General features: G+C 38.4%; 1 protein-coding gene across 1 annotated transcript in view; it reads right to left on the bottom strand.

Annotated features, from left to right (window-relative positions):
- The window catches only part of RXFP1 (relaxin family peptide receptor 1), a 154,821-nt gene that overhangs the window by 23,879 nt on the left and 113,921 nt on the right, over positions 1–17,021 (bottom strand). Inside the window, exons 10-11 of the mRNA XM_017526017.1 lie at positions 9,630–9,701; positions 1,092–1,163 (exon numbers count right to left, since the gene is read on the bottom strand). Of these exons, the coding sequence (XP_017381506.1) occupies positions 1,092–1,163; positions 9,630–9,701 (144 nt within the window). The remainder of the gene's footprint in view (positions 1–1,091; positions 1,164–9,629; positions 9,702–17,021) is intronic.

A 17,021-nucleotide genomic window follows, 5' to 3' on the forward strand; every position in this document is an offset into this window, starting at 1 on the left:
AAAAAAAAAAAAAAAAATTGGCTGGGCATGATGGTGTGCACCTGCAGTCCTAGCTACTCAGGAGGCGGAGGTGAGAGGATCACTTGAGCCCAAGGAATTCGAGGTTAGAGTGAGCTATCATTGTACCACTGCACTTCAGCTTGGTCAACAGAGTGACACCCTGGCACTAGAAACAAACAAAAATGAAAAGAAAAAAGTTGACACCAAAATATAAATTTTAGTGCTGAAGGATAAGCACTTCACCATTGTTCCACATCTTATTTTACTGTGAAAATCAACTACACTGTGCTTAAACCACAGGCTTTGGTTCATCATAGAATTGTTATATTGGCCTTTGGAATTATGTCATTGGCATTAAAAAGGGACATTATAAAAATAACTTCTCTTTCTCTTCCATTATTATAGGTGGGGATATTATCCACAGTAGTGTCTAGTTTCCTTATGGATCCAAGATTATCCTGTAGTTTCAAATCAGCAAAGTGGTATGGTCCCTGAATCCTAATCCTTTGGGAAACATAGTAACAAATTTACTAGCCTGGCCAGCATGGTGAAACCTGTCTCTACTATAAATACAGAAATTAGCTGGGTGTAGTGGCATGGGCCTGTAATCTTAGCTACTCAGGAGGCAGAGGCAGGATCATTGCTTGAACCCAGGAGGCGGAGGCTGCACTGAGCCAAGATCACACGACTACACTCCAGCCTGGGCGACAGAGTGAGACCCTGTCTCAAAACGAAACAAAACATAAAACAAAACAAAATAAAAAACCCCTGAAAATTTACTGTCCTTCCTTAGGAGTGGAACAGAGTGGTGTAGAAAATATTTATTAATTTTATGCTGGCTTTATTATGTCTTTACAGCTATGTTTCCTTTACCCCACCCTCCTCAAATATTTATTTTATATTTTAAATTTACATATATTTTTGTAAGCTATCTGAATTCCTTTGTGGCTTGAGGTGTATATATATAAATAATGCTTAGAAAGAGGAGATAAGTAATATTCTTTAAATGTATAAACACGGATAAGTACAAGTGTGAAAAATAAAACATCAGAAAGAAAAATTCTTAATAGTATATGTTCAGTCATACTTACAATTCATCCAGTTTCTGGAGAGGCGCAAAAGTATTTTCATTTAAGTGATTAATTTTGTTTTTCCTCATCACTCTGAAAGTAAAAAAAAAAAAAATACATTGTAACATTTTTAGGTCAGTGACAAGAATTAATAAAGAGAGGAACAGTCTGCAGAAACAAAGATAATGAATACACAGCACATTTTTCACATAAAGATATTTTGAAGTAGTATAAATTATCCAATTTAATTTTAATCTTACATTTCTCAAATGTTTTAATAATGATAATAATAGAAATTCAAAATTTTAAGTGAAATGGGGTGGGAAGAGCTTTGCAAGAGAAATGGTGATAACTCCAACTTTTGAGAGTACAGACTTCGTATCTTGCAACCAAGAGCATGAGGAGTCGCTTTGGACTTGTCTCTTCAGTCTGCAGAGCATATCTGTCTAACAAAATGCCCACACACCACAGCACTCCTATTCATTTGTTAGTTGATGTGATTTAGAGTGGAGCTGCCGAAGGAAGTCCACTCTTAGCCAAACCCCTTCGAAGAATCTCTAATTTGGGATGCTGAATCAGACTGTTTAACTCTTGACATTTCTGCACTGATCTCATTTGTTATCAGCTGGTCTAGAGGACAAACTAAGAGCTAACCTTTATAGGGCTTTTAATTTTTTAAACATTGTATGACATGTCTTCAAATGGGCCTTTCCCATCTTTAAGTATTTCCTCCCTGCACTCCAAACCATTACCACCATTTCTCAATATTCTTGGACCTTAAAAACACAACACCTTAAGAGGAAATCCACAAATTATCTCTTAATACAGAGGGTTCCTTCAAAAATAAATATAAGTACAATAGAAAATAAATTCTAAGTTTTTCAGATATCTATTTTTTCCGTGTCCTTCAGGTGCGATTTGGTTTCCTTTGGGCAATTACTATAAACTATTTTGCATGACTTTATAGACTTTGTATCAAGCACCCTGCACCTGAAGATTGCTGAACTCCGGAGAAGAGTTCAAACTGGAACTCAACAGAACCCATTGGAATGGGGATATAACTGGAGAAAACATATGGTCATATTAGTGGGAGGTAGTGTGTTGCCTATACACATGGATCCTGTGTAGTCTAGAATAATGGTTTTCAAGTATTTCCTGCGGTAACAAACAGTAAAAAGTGTATTTTATATTGGATCATAAAACACACACACACATGCACACACACACATGTCCTAAGACTCATGAAACCATTTATTATCTGCATTAATGTCTGATATAATCTATTCAATTAAATTCTGTTTCATTTAAAAATGCTGACAAGGGTATACTAAATTGTACTATACATTGCTTTCATCAACTACTTATTAGTTGCAATCCATAGTTTGAAAAAGACTCTGGAAAAATAAGCTGTGAATGGGAGAGTTGGATTTTTTTAATTGAAGGAAGACCTAACATCCTTTACTTTCAACAGAAAATGCCATGTGAATTTAAAATAAGCCAGAGATGCATAAGAAGGAATTACAGTCAATAACACTTTAAGGTTTATCTTGATGTCTATAATTACATCCTCAGAGCTGTGAGCATTCAGCAGTATTTTGTTTTTGATTTTGATTATAATTATTTTTTCATAATTACAAAGAAAAACTTAATTTATGCAGTAAGAATTTGCAAAAGATAAACATTAGTATAGACTAAGACTTCTATTCAGTGTTTCTCAAACTGAGATCCAATGACAGTCTCTTGCTGTTCTCTGGGAATTTTTTTTTAAATTGCATTTTAGGTTTTGGGGTACATGTGAAGAACATGCAAGATTGTTGCATAGATACACACATGGCAGTGGGATTTGCTGCCTTCCTCCCCTTCACCTATATCTGGCATTTCCCTCCATGTTATCTCTCCCCAACTCCCCACCCTGTGCTGTCCCTCCCCTATTTCCCCCAAACAGACCCCAGTGTTCCTCCTCTCCCTGTCTCCATGTGTTCTCATTGTTCAGCACCCACCTATAAGTAAGAACATGCGGTGTTTGATTTTCTGTTCTTGTGTCAGTTTGCTGAGGATGATGGTTTCCACGTTCATCCATGTCCCTACAAAGGACATGAACTCATCATTTTTGATGGCTGCATAATATTCCATGGTGTATGTGTGCCACTTTTTCCCTGTCCAGTCTATCATCGATGGGCATTTGGGTTGGTTCTAGGTCTTTGCTATTGTAAACTGTGCTGCAATGAACATTTGTGTGCATGTGTCATTATAGTAGAACGATTTATAATCCTTTGGTTATATACCTAGTAATGGGATTGCTGGGTCAAATGGAATTTCTATTTCTAGGTCCTTGAGGAATCGCCACACTGTCTTCCACAATGGTTGAACTAATTTACACTCCCACCAACAGTGTCAAACTGTTCCTATTTCTCCACATCCTCTCCAGCATCTGTTGTCTCCAGATTTTTTAATGATGGCCATTCTAATTGGGGTGAGATGGTATCTCAATGTTGTTTTGATTTGCATTTCTCTAATGACCAGTGATGATGAGCATTTTTTCATATGTTTTTTGGCCTCATACATGTCTTCTTTTGTAAAGTGTCTGTTCATATCCTTCACCCACTTTTGAATGGGCTTGTTTGTTTTTTTCTTGTAAATCTGTTTTAGTTCTTTGCAAATTCTGGATATCAGCCCTTTGTCACATGGGTAGATTGCAAAAATTTTTCCCATTCTGTTGGTTGCCAATTCACTCTAATGACTGTTTCTTTTGCTGTGCAGAAGCTGTGGAGTTTGATTAGGTCCCATTTGTCTACTTGGCTTTTGTTGTTTTCGTCATAAAGTCCTTGCCAAAGCCTATGTCCTGAATGGTTTTGCCTAGATTTTCTTCTAGGACTTTTATGGTGTTAGGTCTTATGTTTAAGTCTTTAATTCATCTGGAGTTAATTTTAGTGTAAGATGTCAGGAAGGGGTCCAGTTTCTGCTTTCTGCACATGGCTAGCCAGTTTTCCCAACACCATTTATTAAACAGGGACTCCTTTCCCCATTGCTTGTTTCTTTCAGGTTTGTCAAAGATCAGATGGTTGTAGATATGTTGTGTTGCCTCCAAGGCCTCTGTTCTGTTCCATTGGTCCATATCTCTGTTTTGGTACCAGTACCATGCTGTTTTGATTACTGTAAACTTTTAGTATAGTTTGAAGTCTGGTAGTGTGATGCCTCCCGCTTTGTTCTTTTTGCTTAGAATTGACCTGGCTATGCGGGCTCTCTTTTGGTTCCATGTGAAGTTTAAGGTGGTTTTTTCCAGTTCTGTGAAGAAGGTCATTGGTAGCTTGAGGGGGATAGCGTTGAATCCGTAAATTACTTTGGGCAGTATGGCCATGTTCACGATATTGATTCTTACTAACCATGAACATGGAATGTTTCTACATCTTTTGTGTCCTCTCTTATTTCATTGAGCAGTGGTTTGTAGTTCTCCTTGAAGAGGTCCTTTACGTTCCTTGTCAGTTGTATTCCTAGGTATTTTATTCTCTTTGTAGCAATTGTGAATGGCAGATTATTCTTGATTTGGCTCTCTTTAAATCTGTTATTGGTGTCTAGGAATGCTTGTGATTTTTGCACATTGATTTTGTATCCTGAGACTTTACCAAAGTTGCTTATCGGTTTCAGGAGATTTTGGGCTGACACAATGGTGTCTTCTGGATATACAATCATGTCGTCTGCAAATAGAGACAATTTGACTTCCTCCTTTCCTATTTGGATACACTTTATTTCTTTTTCTTGCCTTATTGCTCTGGCTAGAACTTCCAATACTATATTGAACAGGAGTGGTGAGAGAGGGCATCCTTGTCTAGTGCCAGATTTCAAAGGGAATGCTTCCAGTTTTTGCCCATTCAGTATGATATTGGCTGTTTGTTTGTTGTAAATAGCTTTTATTATTTTGAGATACGTTCTGTCAGTACCTAGTTTATTGAGGGTTTTTAGCATAAAGGGCTGTTGAATTTTGTCAAAGGCCTTCTCCGCGTCAATTAATCGTGTGGCTTTTGTCTTTGGTTCTCTTTATGTGGTGAATTATGTTTATAGACTTGCTTATGTTGAACCAGCCTTGCATCCCCGGGATGAATCCTACTTGATCATGGTGGATAAGCTTTTTGATGTGCTGCTGCAATCGGCTTGCCAGTATTTTATTGAAGATTTTTGCATCTATGTTCATCATGGATATTGGCCTGAAGTTTTCCTTTCTTGCTGAGTCTCTGCCAGGTTTTGGAATCAGAATGATGTTGGTCTCATAAAATGATTTAGGAAGGATTCCCTCTTTTTGGATTATTTGGAATAGTTTCAGAAGGAATGGTACCAGCTCCTCTTTGTATGTCTAGTTGAATTAGGCTGTGAATCCATCTGGACCTGGGCTTTTTTTGGGTGGTAGTCTCTTAACTGCTGCCTCAACTTCAGACCTTGTTATTGGTGTACTCAGGGTTTTGACTTCTTCCTGGTTTAGGCTTGGGAGGATGCAAGTGTCCAGGAATTTATCCATTTCTTCCAGATTTACTAGTTTATGTGCATAGAGTTGTTTGTAATAATCTCTGATGATGGTTTGAATTTCTGTGGAATCTGTGGTGGTATCCCCTTTATCGTTTTTTGCTGCATCTATTTGATTCTTCTCTCTTTTCTTTTTCATTAATCTGGCTAGTGGTATGTCTATTTTGTTGATCTTTTTGAAAAAACAGCTCCTGGATTTATTGATTTTTTGAAGGGTTTTTTGTGTCTCTATCTCCTTCAGTTCTGCTCTAATCTTAGTTATTTCTTGTCTTCTGCTAGGTTTTGAGTTTTTTTGATCTCACTCCTCTAGCTCTTTCAATTTTGTTGACAGGGTGTCAATTTTGGATCTCTCCTTCCTTCTCATGTTGGCATTTATTGCTATATATTTTCCTCTAGAGACTGCTTTAAATGTGTCCCAGAGATTCTGGTATGTTGTGTCTTTGTTCTCATTGGTTTCAAAGAACATCTTTATTTCTGCCTTCATTTAATTGTTTACCCAGTCAACATTCAAGAGCCAGTTCAGTTTCCATGAAGCTGTGCGGTTCTGAATTAGTTTCTCAATTCTGAGTTCTAACTTGATTGCACTGTGGTCTGATAGATTGTTTTTTTGATTTCTGTTCTTTGGCATTTGCTGAGGAGTGATTTACTTCCAATTATGTGGTCAATTTTAAAGTAGGTGTGATGTGGTGCTGAGAAGAATGTATATTCTTTGGATTTGGGGTGGAGAGTTCTGTAAATGTCTATTAGATTTGCTTGGTCCAGGTCTGAGTTCAAGTCCTGGATATCCTTGTTAATTTTCTGTCTCCTTGATCTGTCTAATATTGACAATGGGGTGTTAAAGTCTCCCACTATTATTGTGTGGGGGTCTAAGTCTCTTTGTAAGTCATTAAGAACTTGCCTTATGTATCTGGGTGCTCCTGTATTGGGTGCATATATATTTAGGATTGTTAGCTCTTTTTGTTGCATTGATCCTTATACCATTCTGTAATGTTCTTCTTTGTCTCTTTTGATCTTTGTTGGTTTAAAGTCTATTTTATTAGAGATGAGAATTGCAACTCCTGCTTTTTTTGCTGTCCATTTGCTTGGTAAATCTTCCTCCATCCCTTTATTTTGAGCCTTTGTGTATCCTTGCATGTGAGATGGGTTTCCTGGATACAGCACAGCGATGGGTTTTGGCTTTTTATCCAATTTGCCAGTCTGTGTCTTTTGATTGGAGCATTTAGCCCAATTACATTTAGGTTTAATATTGTTATGTGTGAATTTGATACTGCCATTTTGATGCTACCTGGCTCTTTTGTTCGTTAGTTGATGCAGATTCTTGATTTTGTTGATGCTCTTTACAATTTGGTATGTTTTTGGAGTGGCTGGTACTGGTTGTTCCTTTCTATGTTTAGTGCCTCTTTGAGGAGCTCTTGTAAAGCAGGCCTGGTGATGATGAAATCTGTTTGCAAAGGATTTTATTTTTCCTTGACTTATAAAGCTTAGTTTGGCTGGATATGAAATTCTGGGTTGAAAGTTCTTTTCTTTAAGGATGTTGAATATTGGCCCCCACTCTCTTCTGGCTTGTAGGGTTTCTGCTGGGAGATCTGCTATGAGTCTGATGGGCTTCCCTTTGTGGGTAACCCGACCTTTCTCTCTGGCTGCCCTTAGCATTTTCTCCTTCATTTCAACCCTGGTGAATCTGACGATTATGTGCCTTGGGGTTGCTCTTCTTGAGGAATATCTTTGTGGTGGTCTCTGTATTTCCTGGACTTGAATATTGGCCTGCCTTGCTAGGTTCGGGAAGTTATCCTGGAGAATATCCTGAAGAGTATTTTCCAGCTTGGATTCATTCTATCTGTCACATTCAGGTAAACCAATCAAATGTAGATTAGGTCTTTCACATAGTCCCATATTTCTTGGAGACTTTGTTCATTCCTTTTAACCCTTTTTTCTCTAATCTTGCCTTCTCATTTTATTTCATTGAGTTGATCTTCAACCTCTGATATCCTTTCTTCTCCTTGATCAATTCAGCTATTGAAACTTGTGCATGCTTCACGAAGTTCTCATGTTGTGTTTTTCAGCTCTATCAATTCACTTATATTCCTCTCTAAGCTGTCCATTATGATTAGTATTTCATCAAATCTTTTTTCAACGTTCTTAGTTTCTTTGCATTGGGTTAGAACATGTTCTTTTAGCTCACAGAAGTTTCTTATGACCCACCTTCTGAAGCCTGATTCTGTCAATTCATTACACTCATTCTCCATCCAGCCTTGTTCCCTTGCTGGTGAGGAGTTGTGATCTCTTGTAGGAGGAGGGGCGTTCTGGTTTTGGGTGTTTTCATCATTTTTGTGGTGGTTTCTTCCCATCTTTGCGGATTTATCCACCTGTCATCTTTGTAGTTGTTGACTTTCAGATTGGGTCTCTGAGTGGACATCCAGTTTGTTGATGATGAAATTATTTCTTTCCGTTTCTTAGTTTTCCTTCTAACAGTCTGGCCCCTCTGCTGTAGAACTGCTGAGGTCCAGTCCAGGCCCTGCTTGCCTGGGGATCACCTGCAGCAGCTGCAGAACAGTAAAGGTTGTTGCTAGTTTCTTCTTCTGCTATCTTTGTCCCAGAAGGATACCTGCCAAATATCAGTCTGAGCTCTCCTTTATGAGGTGACTCTTTGGCTATATGTGGGCCAGGGAGCTGTTTGAAGGTACAGTTTGTCCTTTATAGGAGCTCAAGTGCTGAACTGTGTGCTTTGTTGTTCATTTATAGCTGCTGTGCAGGTACATTTAAGTCTGCTGCTGCAGAACTCATAAACCCCTCTTTTTTCCCAGGTGCTCTGTCCCAGGGAGTTAGGGCTTTATTTATGAGTTTTTGTTGTGTTGCTGCCTTTTTTCAGGGCTGCCCTGCCCAGCAAGGAGGCAGCCTAGTTACTGTCTGCCTGCAGAGGCTTTGCTGAGCTGCTGTGGGCTCTGCCCAGCTTCCATGTGAACTTCCCTGTAGCCCTCTTTATACAGGTGTAGTTAGAACTGCCTCAGCAATGGTAGCCTTCCTCTGTAATGGCGGACTCTCTCTGTAATGGCGGGTTGCCTTGGCAACAGCAGGCTGCCTCAGCAATGGTGGACTACCTCCGTAATGGTGGAGTGCCTTGCTAATGGTGGACACCCCTCCCCCACAGAGCTGGACCTTCCCAGGTTCAGCTGTGCTTGCCGTGAAACTCTCAACCCAGTACGTTTCCAACTGCTGTTTTTTTGTGGGGGTCGGACCAGCCAAGCCTGATCACCTGGCTCCCTGCCTCAGAGCCTTTTTTTCAGTTGAACAGTTGACTGTCTCCCAGGTGTTCCAGTCGCCTGTTGAAAAGGCACTGGGATCTGTGTGATTTCCTACGTGGCGACCCACTGTGCCTGCGCCAGCTGAAACAGCCACGCTGAGATTCGTGGCGTTTTTTTGCCCAGGAATCTCCTGGCCTGGCTCCCTGTTTCAGTCCCCTTTTTAATCAGATGAATGGGCAACTATGTCTTCCTGGAGCTCCAATCACCAGCTAAAATGGCGCCCAGACTTGTGTATTTTGTACAGAGAACCGCCGTGCTGGGGCGCCAGCCAAACAGCCGCACCGGCCAAAACAGCTGCACTGGTGACCCTTGGGGCTCCTCTGACTGGGAATCTCCTGGTCTGTGGGCAATAAAAATCTGTCTGGAAATGCGGTGTCCACTCACCCTCTGTGCTTTCACTGAGAGCTGCAATCCTGAGCTGCTCCTAATAGGCTATCTTGGATCCCTTCGGGAGTTTTTTTCCATAAAATCAGTGTACATGTTACTTAAGTTTGAGAAAAAACAGGTCTCAGATAATATTGTGCCATTTTGATGATTCGTGTATGTTTAAATCTGGGGTTACCCTTGGTTGGAACTTCATAAATTTTGGTTTCAACAAACTTCAAGTCAAGGTGAACATTTGCCATAATTACTAATTACTATGCATGTTTATGTTAGCATCTGTCCACATAAATGACTAATTTTATTTGTAAGAATTGTAAGAAGATATAATATTACTTCAAAAGAATAGCATATTACTTACAAAACAGTTAAATTACTGCAGGAAATAAAAGTCAAATTTCCTAAATTTTGGATATGGTTGCCTTCAAAGTCCCTGGAACATAAAAATAAAACATGATACAGCTAAACGTTAATCATGGAGAGAAATAAATTGGTTAAAATTATTTGCCTTCTAATAAAATACATTTTGTTACATACTGTTAATTTCCTATAGACTATCACTTGTAGCCACTTCGATAACAGCTGAAATCTCATATATATATATATATATATATATATATATAAAATATCTATATTATACCCTTTTTTCGATGTTAGTAGTAAAAATGTTTTGCTTCCCATCTGTATCATGAGTTCATATGGGCATGTTGAAATGGAGTCTCGCTCTGTCACCTGGGCTGGAGTGCAATGGCGCATTCTTAGGTCACTGCAACCTCCTCCTCCAGGGTTCAAGCGAGTCTCCTCCCTCAGCTTCTCGAGTAGCTGGGATTACAGGTGCCCGCCATCATGCCTGGTTACTTAGAGACGGGGTTTCACCATGTTGGTCAGGCTGGTGTCCAACTCCTGACCTCAGGTGATCCACCTGCCTGGGCCTCCCAAAGTGCTGGGATTATAGGCGTGAGCCACCATGCCTGGCCTGGGCATGCATATTCTGAGAAACTGAAAAGAACAAGAAGTCAAATCGAAAACATTTGTTATGGCAAATACCAAATTTATAACAGATATTTTATAATGAGCCATATTAAACATTTGTCCAAAGTTACCAATGGCATGTCCCTAAGTGGTGCGATTTTATTTTGCTACAGTCTGCATAAGATTCTATTACTGTTGCAAAAGCTGCTACTGCCAAAACAATATTTAGCTCCTACCTTTCCAGCCTAATCACTCCCCAGAAAAAATCCTCTACAATCTTTATAAAGGATTAGGAGTACGGTTATTTGTTTTTTTATATTGTCACAAAGACCAGTGCAAATGGACAGCAAACAGCAGATTGCCTTAAGTTCTGCATTGTCAATTCAGAGAGCTATACGATGCCTATGTCACCATAAACTCTTTATGGTCTAATCATCAAAATTTATCAAAATTTTTATGGCTTACTGTCTCTTCATGGTTATCCTGAAGTCACTCTTTTATTGTATCTCTTCTTTTATAAGTGAACATATATGGTGGAAGTTTATAGAGCAGAGGAAGAGAGCTGAGGTTTAGGAATAGGCTTTTAAAAGTAAATGCTGGCCCTTAAATCTATTCAGTCTCTTCTAACACTCAGTTTACTGGTCACCATGTAACATAAGCTACTCAGGAATAATTGTGATTAAAACATGTGAGCAGAAGTGTGATACAGCTATTGAAATCTGAAAGAAAACATGGAAAGCATTAATAGAAATGCTTATACTCCACGGACTACATGTGAGTCAGTTTTATTTAGGTGTCACATTAAAAATGGATTCTGACAAATCAAATATATCCGGAAAATCTGGAAGACCAGGATGTAAGGTATCTAGAAATCAAGGCAATTGAAGAATACAGGATGTATTTATAACAAACAAAAACAAAATAAGAGAGATATAGTTCGAGTCAGGCTATAGAATATATCGGGGGTTTTCTACGTTGCATTGGATTGCAAAATTAGATTTACTAATTGAGGGACATAAAACGTTTCAAATTTAAAGCCAATTAAACCTGTCTAGCAATCTATGATATCCAGAGAAGAAGTTTCTTTTTACTACAGGTATTTAACACAGACAATGTATCATATCTCTATAGTTTTGTAGACAGGATTTTTGTACTACATGGGATACTATATTAGACTCTTAAATGCGGACTTTAGATCACCCTTCCAAAGAAGAATTTCTGTTAGTCTATTAAGTTGGTAGCTAAGCCCTTATAGTGCTACCTTTTGTGGTCTTAGGTTGGGCTAAGGCTTCTTGCCTCTCCTACTGTGTGTTGCCCATGACAGGGACTGGCCATTTCCTTCTATTTGATTGCTAATCATTACCACGAATCTGCCACCAGGTGGTGATGCTCTCTTAGGTCTCACAAAATGCTCTGAATGAGGTGAGTTGATGTTCTCAGTTACCCTACGTAACCGCTTTCTATTAAGTTGGCAAAAATATTTGTTAGTACTAATTTAGTAATTTGTGAAAATCAAAAAGTCACATATTGGGGCACAAATTAAGGACATTTGATTAAATTAGTAGTTGATTTTGAGTTTATTTTAACCTTGAATTATATATTTACTGTTATTCCCCCCCTGCGTTAATACTAAAAACATTTGGAGTCACATTTGTATAATGTGTTTCTATGGGCATGTATATGAGCATACATATGAATGAATATGTATATTTTCTTCCTAAAGTTAGGGGGGTTTCAGTCCTTGATAAACAGGGATCTGGTTTGTGACATACATCTTAGCTAAAGGAAAAACAACAACAACAAAATCAAAGTAACAACAAAAAATCTGTTTCTTGCTCCCTAGCTCCAAGCTTTAATGGAGTTAACAAGGGGGTGGGGTTTTTTTTCTTCTGTGTTTAAACTACCACTCTTCCTAACTAATGAGCCTCTGAACCTAACCATTTTGTTTTTCCCTTTATACCGGATAGAACTGGATACAAATGAAAACTTTGATAGTTCTTCAATCAGAATAACAACAATAAAAAAAGACAAAACTTACAATCTTGTCTATTCTCCCTCAACTTGTCCCTTAGTGGCATTCAAAACTTGCAGATCTTGCCCTCTGTCTACTTCCTCCTCTACCTTTTAAACATTTCTGGCTCTTATTTAACAGAGAAAATTGAGGTGATGAAGAAGGGAAAAGCCCTTGACTTGCTGCCCAGCTTCTGTAAACTTACCTGTAAATGCACCTGGTCTCCTTTTCAGAGGAAGAGGTGACCCTTCTGTTTTAGGCTAATCCCTCCATCTGTTTTCTTGAGTTTGGTTTGTGTATGTGTATGTCCTAAAATATATGGTCAATTTTGGTGAATGTTCTTTGGGCATTCTTTGCTTTCAAGTTTATATCCATTAGGATTAAGTGCAGGTACATGTAACAGAGACCCATCTATAATAGCATGAATACACAGAGATGTTGGTGTTTTTTCCCCCAAGAAAAAAAATCTAGAGTTGGGCAGTTCAGGGCTGATATGGTTGTTTTACAAAGTTGTTAGAAACTCAGGAACTTTCTTTCTTTCTTTCTTTTTTTTTTTTATCATACTTTGAGTTCTGGGGTGCACGTGCAGAACGTGCAGGTTTGTTACGTAGGCAAACGTGTCATGGTTGTTTGCTGCACCCTTCAACCCATCATCTACACTAGGTATTTCATCTAATGCTATCCCTCCCCTGGCCTGCCTGCCCTCGACAGGCCCCAGTGGTGTTCCCTTCCCTGTGTCCATGTGTTCTCATTGTTCAGCTCCCACCTATGAGTGAGAACATGCAGTGTTTGGTTTTCTGTTTTTGTGTTAGTTTGCTGAGAATAATGGAAACCCAGGATCTTTCACATTCACTGATCACATGCCCTTGTCTTGATGCAACAAGATGTTGCTAAAGCTCAAGCCATCATATTCATTTTTTTTTTTTTCTGGATAAAGACGGAAAAGAAAGGACCTGCATCCTTCTCCTTAAGGAGATTTTCCTGAAGTTCTGCACTATACTACTTCTACCTCCTTAGTCAGAACTTAGACACATGCTCTATGTGGATGCAGGGAAGTCTGGGAATGTAATATTTTAGCTGGTTACATTGTTGTCCCAAAGAAAGCTGTTCTGTTACTGAGAAGGGGCATTGCAATTTGATACCCACTGATTAGAATTAACTTATTAATTCTGTTATTTATTTATTTTGGTTCTACTTGATCTATGGACTGAGAAGTGGTGGATTATCTCTCACTGCTTACGTATGTCTACATTTTCTTTTGTTTTGGTTGCTGTATTAGTTTCTTTGGTGTGTGTACACTCATAATGTAATATCTTTTATTGGAAATTGCAGTTATAGCATTAAAATGTCATTGTGTTGTTTAATGCACATCAGCCAGAATTCCACCTGCTTAGATAACATATATGATACTTGCTTTCTTTCATTTGCAATTACATGACATACTTTTAAAAATTGTATATTTTTAAGAGGTATAGCCTGTTTTGATATACAGTACATAGTAAAATGATTACTACAATCAAGAAAATTAACATACCCATCACCTTACATAATTTTTTTTTTTTATGATAAGAGTGCCTAAACTCTATCCTGTTAGCAAATTTCCACTATACAATACGGTATTATTGATACAGTCCTTATGCCATTCATTAGATCTGTATACTTATTCATCTCATAACTGTAATTTTGTACCCTTGAACCTACATCTCCTTATTCCCCCTGCCTGCCCCATAGCCACGATTCTACTTTCTGTTTCTATGTGTTCAACTAAAAAAAAACCTCCACGTATAAATGAGATTATGCAGTATTTTTCTTTCTGTCTCTGGCTTATTTCACTCAGCATAATGTCCTCTAAGTTCATACGTGTTATCAAAAATGACAGGAGCTCCTTTTTGAAGACTGACTACTATTCCATTGTGTATATCTACCACATTTTCTTTATCCATTCATCTGTTGATGGACACTAAGATTGATTCATATCTGGGCAATTGTGACTAATGTTGCAATGAACATGTAAGCGCAGATATCTCTGTGACATACTAACGGAATTTCCTTTGGATATATACCCAGAAGTGGGACTGCTGGATCATACAGTAGTTCTATTTTTGTTTTATTTTCTTTTGAGACGGAGTCTCGCTCTGTTGCCCAGGCTGGAGTGCAGTGGCATGATCTTGGCTCCACTGCAACCCCTGCCTCCCGGGTTCAAGTGATTCTCCTGTCTAGCCTCTTGTGTGGCTGGGATTATAGGCATCCATCACCACGCCCAGCTAATAATTGTATTTTTAGTAGAGATGGGGTTGCACTGTGTTGATCAGGCTGGTCTCGATTTGCTGACCTCAAGTGATCTGCCTGCCTTGGCCTCCCAAAGTGCTGGGATTACAGGCATGAGCCAAGGCGCCCAGCCCTATTTTTAATTTTTAGAGGAAGGTCCATATGTTTTCCATAACCACTATACTAATTTACATTCTCGTCCACAATGCACAAGGATTTCTTTCTCCATATTCTGTCAACACTTCTTATCGCTTGTCTTTTTAATAATAGCCATTCTCACAGGTGTGAAGCGATATCTCATTGTGGTTCCGATTTGCATTTCTCTGATGATTAGTAATGCTGAAAATTTTTGCATATGCCTGTTGGCCATTCATAAGTATTTTTTGAGAAATGTCTTTTCAGGTCTTCTTTCTCAGTCTTTTTTCTTTTGATAGGTGAGTTTAGCCTATTTATATTTATTGATATGACTAATGTAGTTGGCCTTAGTCTGTTATTTAAAAATATTATATGATTACATAGGTTTAAAAAACTTTCACCTCATGATTTTTTTGTGAAATATTTTACTTAATGATGTTTAAAAAATGTATTTCTTATGATAATTAGAAAAGTTTGTATATTCTATTGGTAATCTTTGTAACTTTACTCAATGAACTACACCTTCTTTCTTTTGACAAAACTAAGAAATGATAAAATTAACATACATTGTCTTTCCTCTCTGGTCCTCTGCCTGTCTTTGACCATATAATATTGGTTAATTACATGCTTTTTATTAGTGTTCACCTTGGGAATACCACTGTCTACCTAAACTGTGGATTTGTTAGTTGTTGTTTTTTCCAGAGACAGGCCTCCTTCTGTTTCCCAGGCTGGAGTGCAGTGGCACAATCAGCTCATTCCAGCCTTGATCTCTCAGGCTCACGCTATCCTCCCACTTCAGCCTCCTGAATAGCTGGGACTGCCTACAGACAGATACTACCATGCTAAGTTAATTTTTTGAAATGTGTTTTAATAGAGAGAGGGTCTCACTATGTTGCCCAGGCTGGTCTCAAACTCCTGAGTTCAAAGGATCCTCCTGCCTTCGCCTCCCAAAATGTTGGGATTATAGGTGTGAGCCACCATGCTTGGCCAAAGATTTGTCAGCTTTAAATGATATCCTTTGACTTTTAGCTATTTCTCTTTACAGTTCTATTGTTTTCACTTTATGTATTTTGGAACTATTTACTCATTTAGGATTATTGTATCTTTTTGCTTAATTGATCTTTTTGTTATTATATGATATCCCTCTTTATTCCTGGTGATAGTCCTTGTTCTGAAATCTTTTTCCCCAATATTACCGTAGTCCTTCTGGCTTTTTAAAAAAAGTTAGTGTTGTTTCTTGTCTTTGTTTTACAGTGTATAATGTTTCTATTTTCTCTGATTGCTTTAAGATACTTTATCTTTGATTTTCAGCAGTTTGACTATACTTTATCTAGTTTTTCTTGACTTCTGCATGGATTTTTCTGAGGTTCTTAGATTTCTGGTTTGTTGTATTATGTTAACTAAAGAAAATTCTTGGCTATTATTTCTCCAGCGATGTCTTCTGTCTTGTTCTTCCTTTATTCTTTTTCTGTGACTCGATTTACACATTTGTTAGACAATTATATTATCCCGAAGCTTTTGGATTCTCTGTTTTGCCTTTATCTTTGTCTCTTTTTTCTTTTCATTTCAATTTGAAAGCTTTCTATGACCTATCTTCAAGGTCACTGACTTTTTCCTTAGCTGTGTGTTCAGGCTGCTGCGAAGGCTGTTGAAATATTTTTTTGTTTCTCTTTTGTAGTTTCCATCTTTTTGCTGATATTTCCCTTATGTTCATGCATATTATCCATCTTTCCACTATATTATTTAACTTATTAAACATAAGTATTTTAATGTCTCTGTTTGGAAGTTATAAAATTTGAGTTATTGCTGGTTCTGGTTCTATTGATTGCTTTATAATTTGACGATGAACTTATTTTTCCTAATCCTTTTGGGGATGGGACTGTCTTGGCCTTGCTGTTCCCCCTTCCCCAGAAGCCAAACTCTCATAAGAGCATTTCCTGCCATGATCTAAGTGGGCCCTACCCACTGCTTTGATCAGTGCAAGAACCTGGGCTGGAGGTTTTTTGTGCCAGTACCCTAGGGCAGAATGCTCTAGTTTCTGTTCCTTCTGTGGAAAGCAATGGATCTTTGCATGGTCCCTGGGTGCAGGAAGGTTTTCTGTCCCACTCCCAAAGGCTTAATGCTTTTGTTCCCTGAGAGGGATGAGGTTAGAGAAGAAGGTGGAGTTTTGTGTCTGTGTGCTACCAATGAGGACTCTGTCTGGTTTCCTTACCTACTCCTAGTTTTTCTTGGAGTAACCCCATAACTGCATATGGGGTTACCAGTTCTTCTAAAGCGCTATACTAGCCCATACTTAACCTTACAAGTTTATTAAAGTTTCAGCAGTTTTCTTTGTACCTGCTTTCATGCCAGCCAACTCTTCATCCT

Source organism: Cebus imitator, unplaced genomic scaffold (assembly GCF_001604975.1).
Source record: "Cebus imitator isolate Cc_AM_T3 unplaced genomic scaffold, Cebus_imitator-1.0 Scaffold40, whole genome shotgun sequence".
In the NCBI taxonomy this organism is placed as follows: domain Eukaryota; kingdom Metazoa; phylum Chordata; class Mammalia; order Primates; family Cebidae; genus Cebus; species Cebus imitator.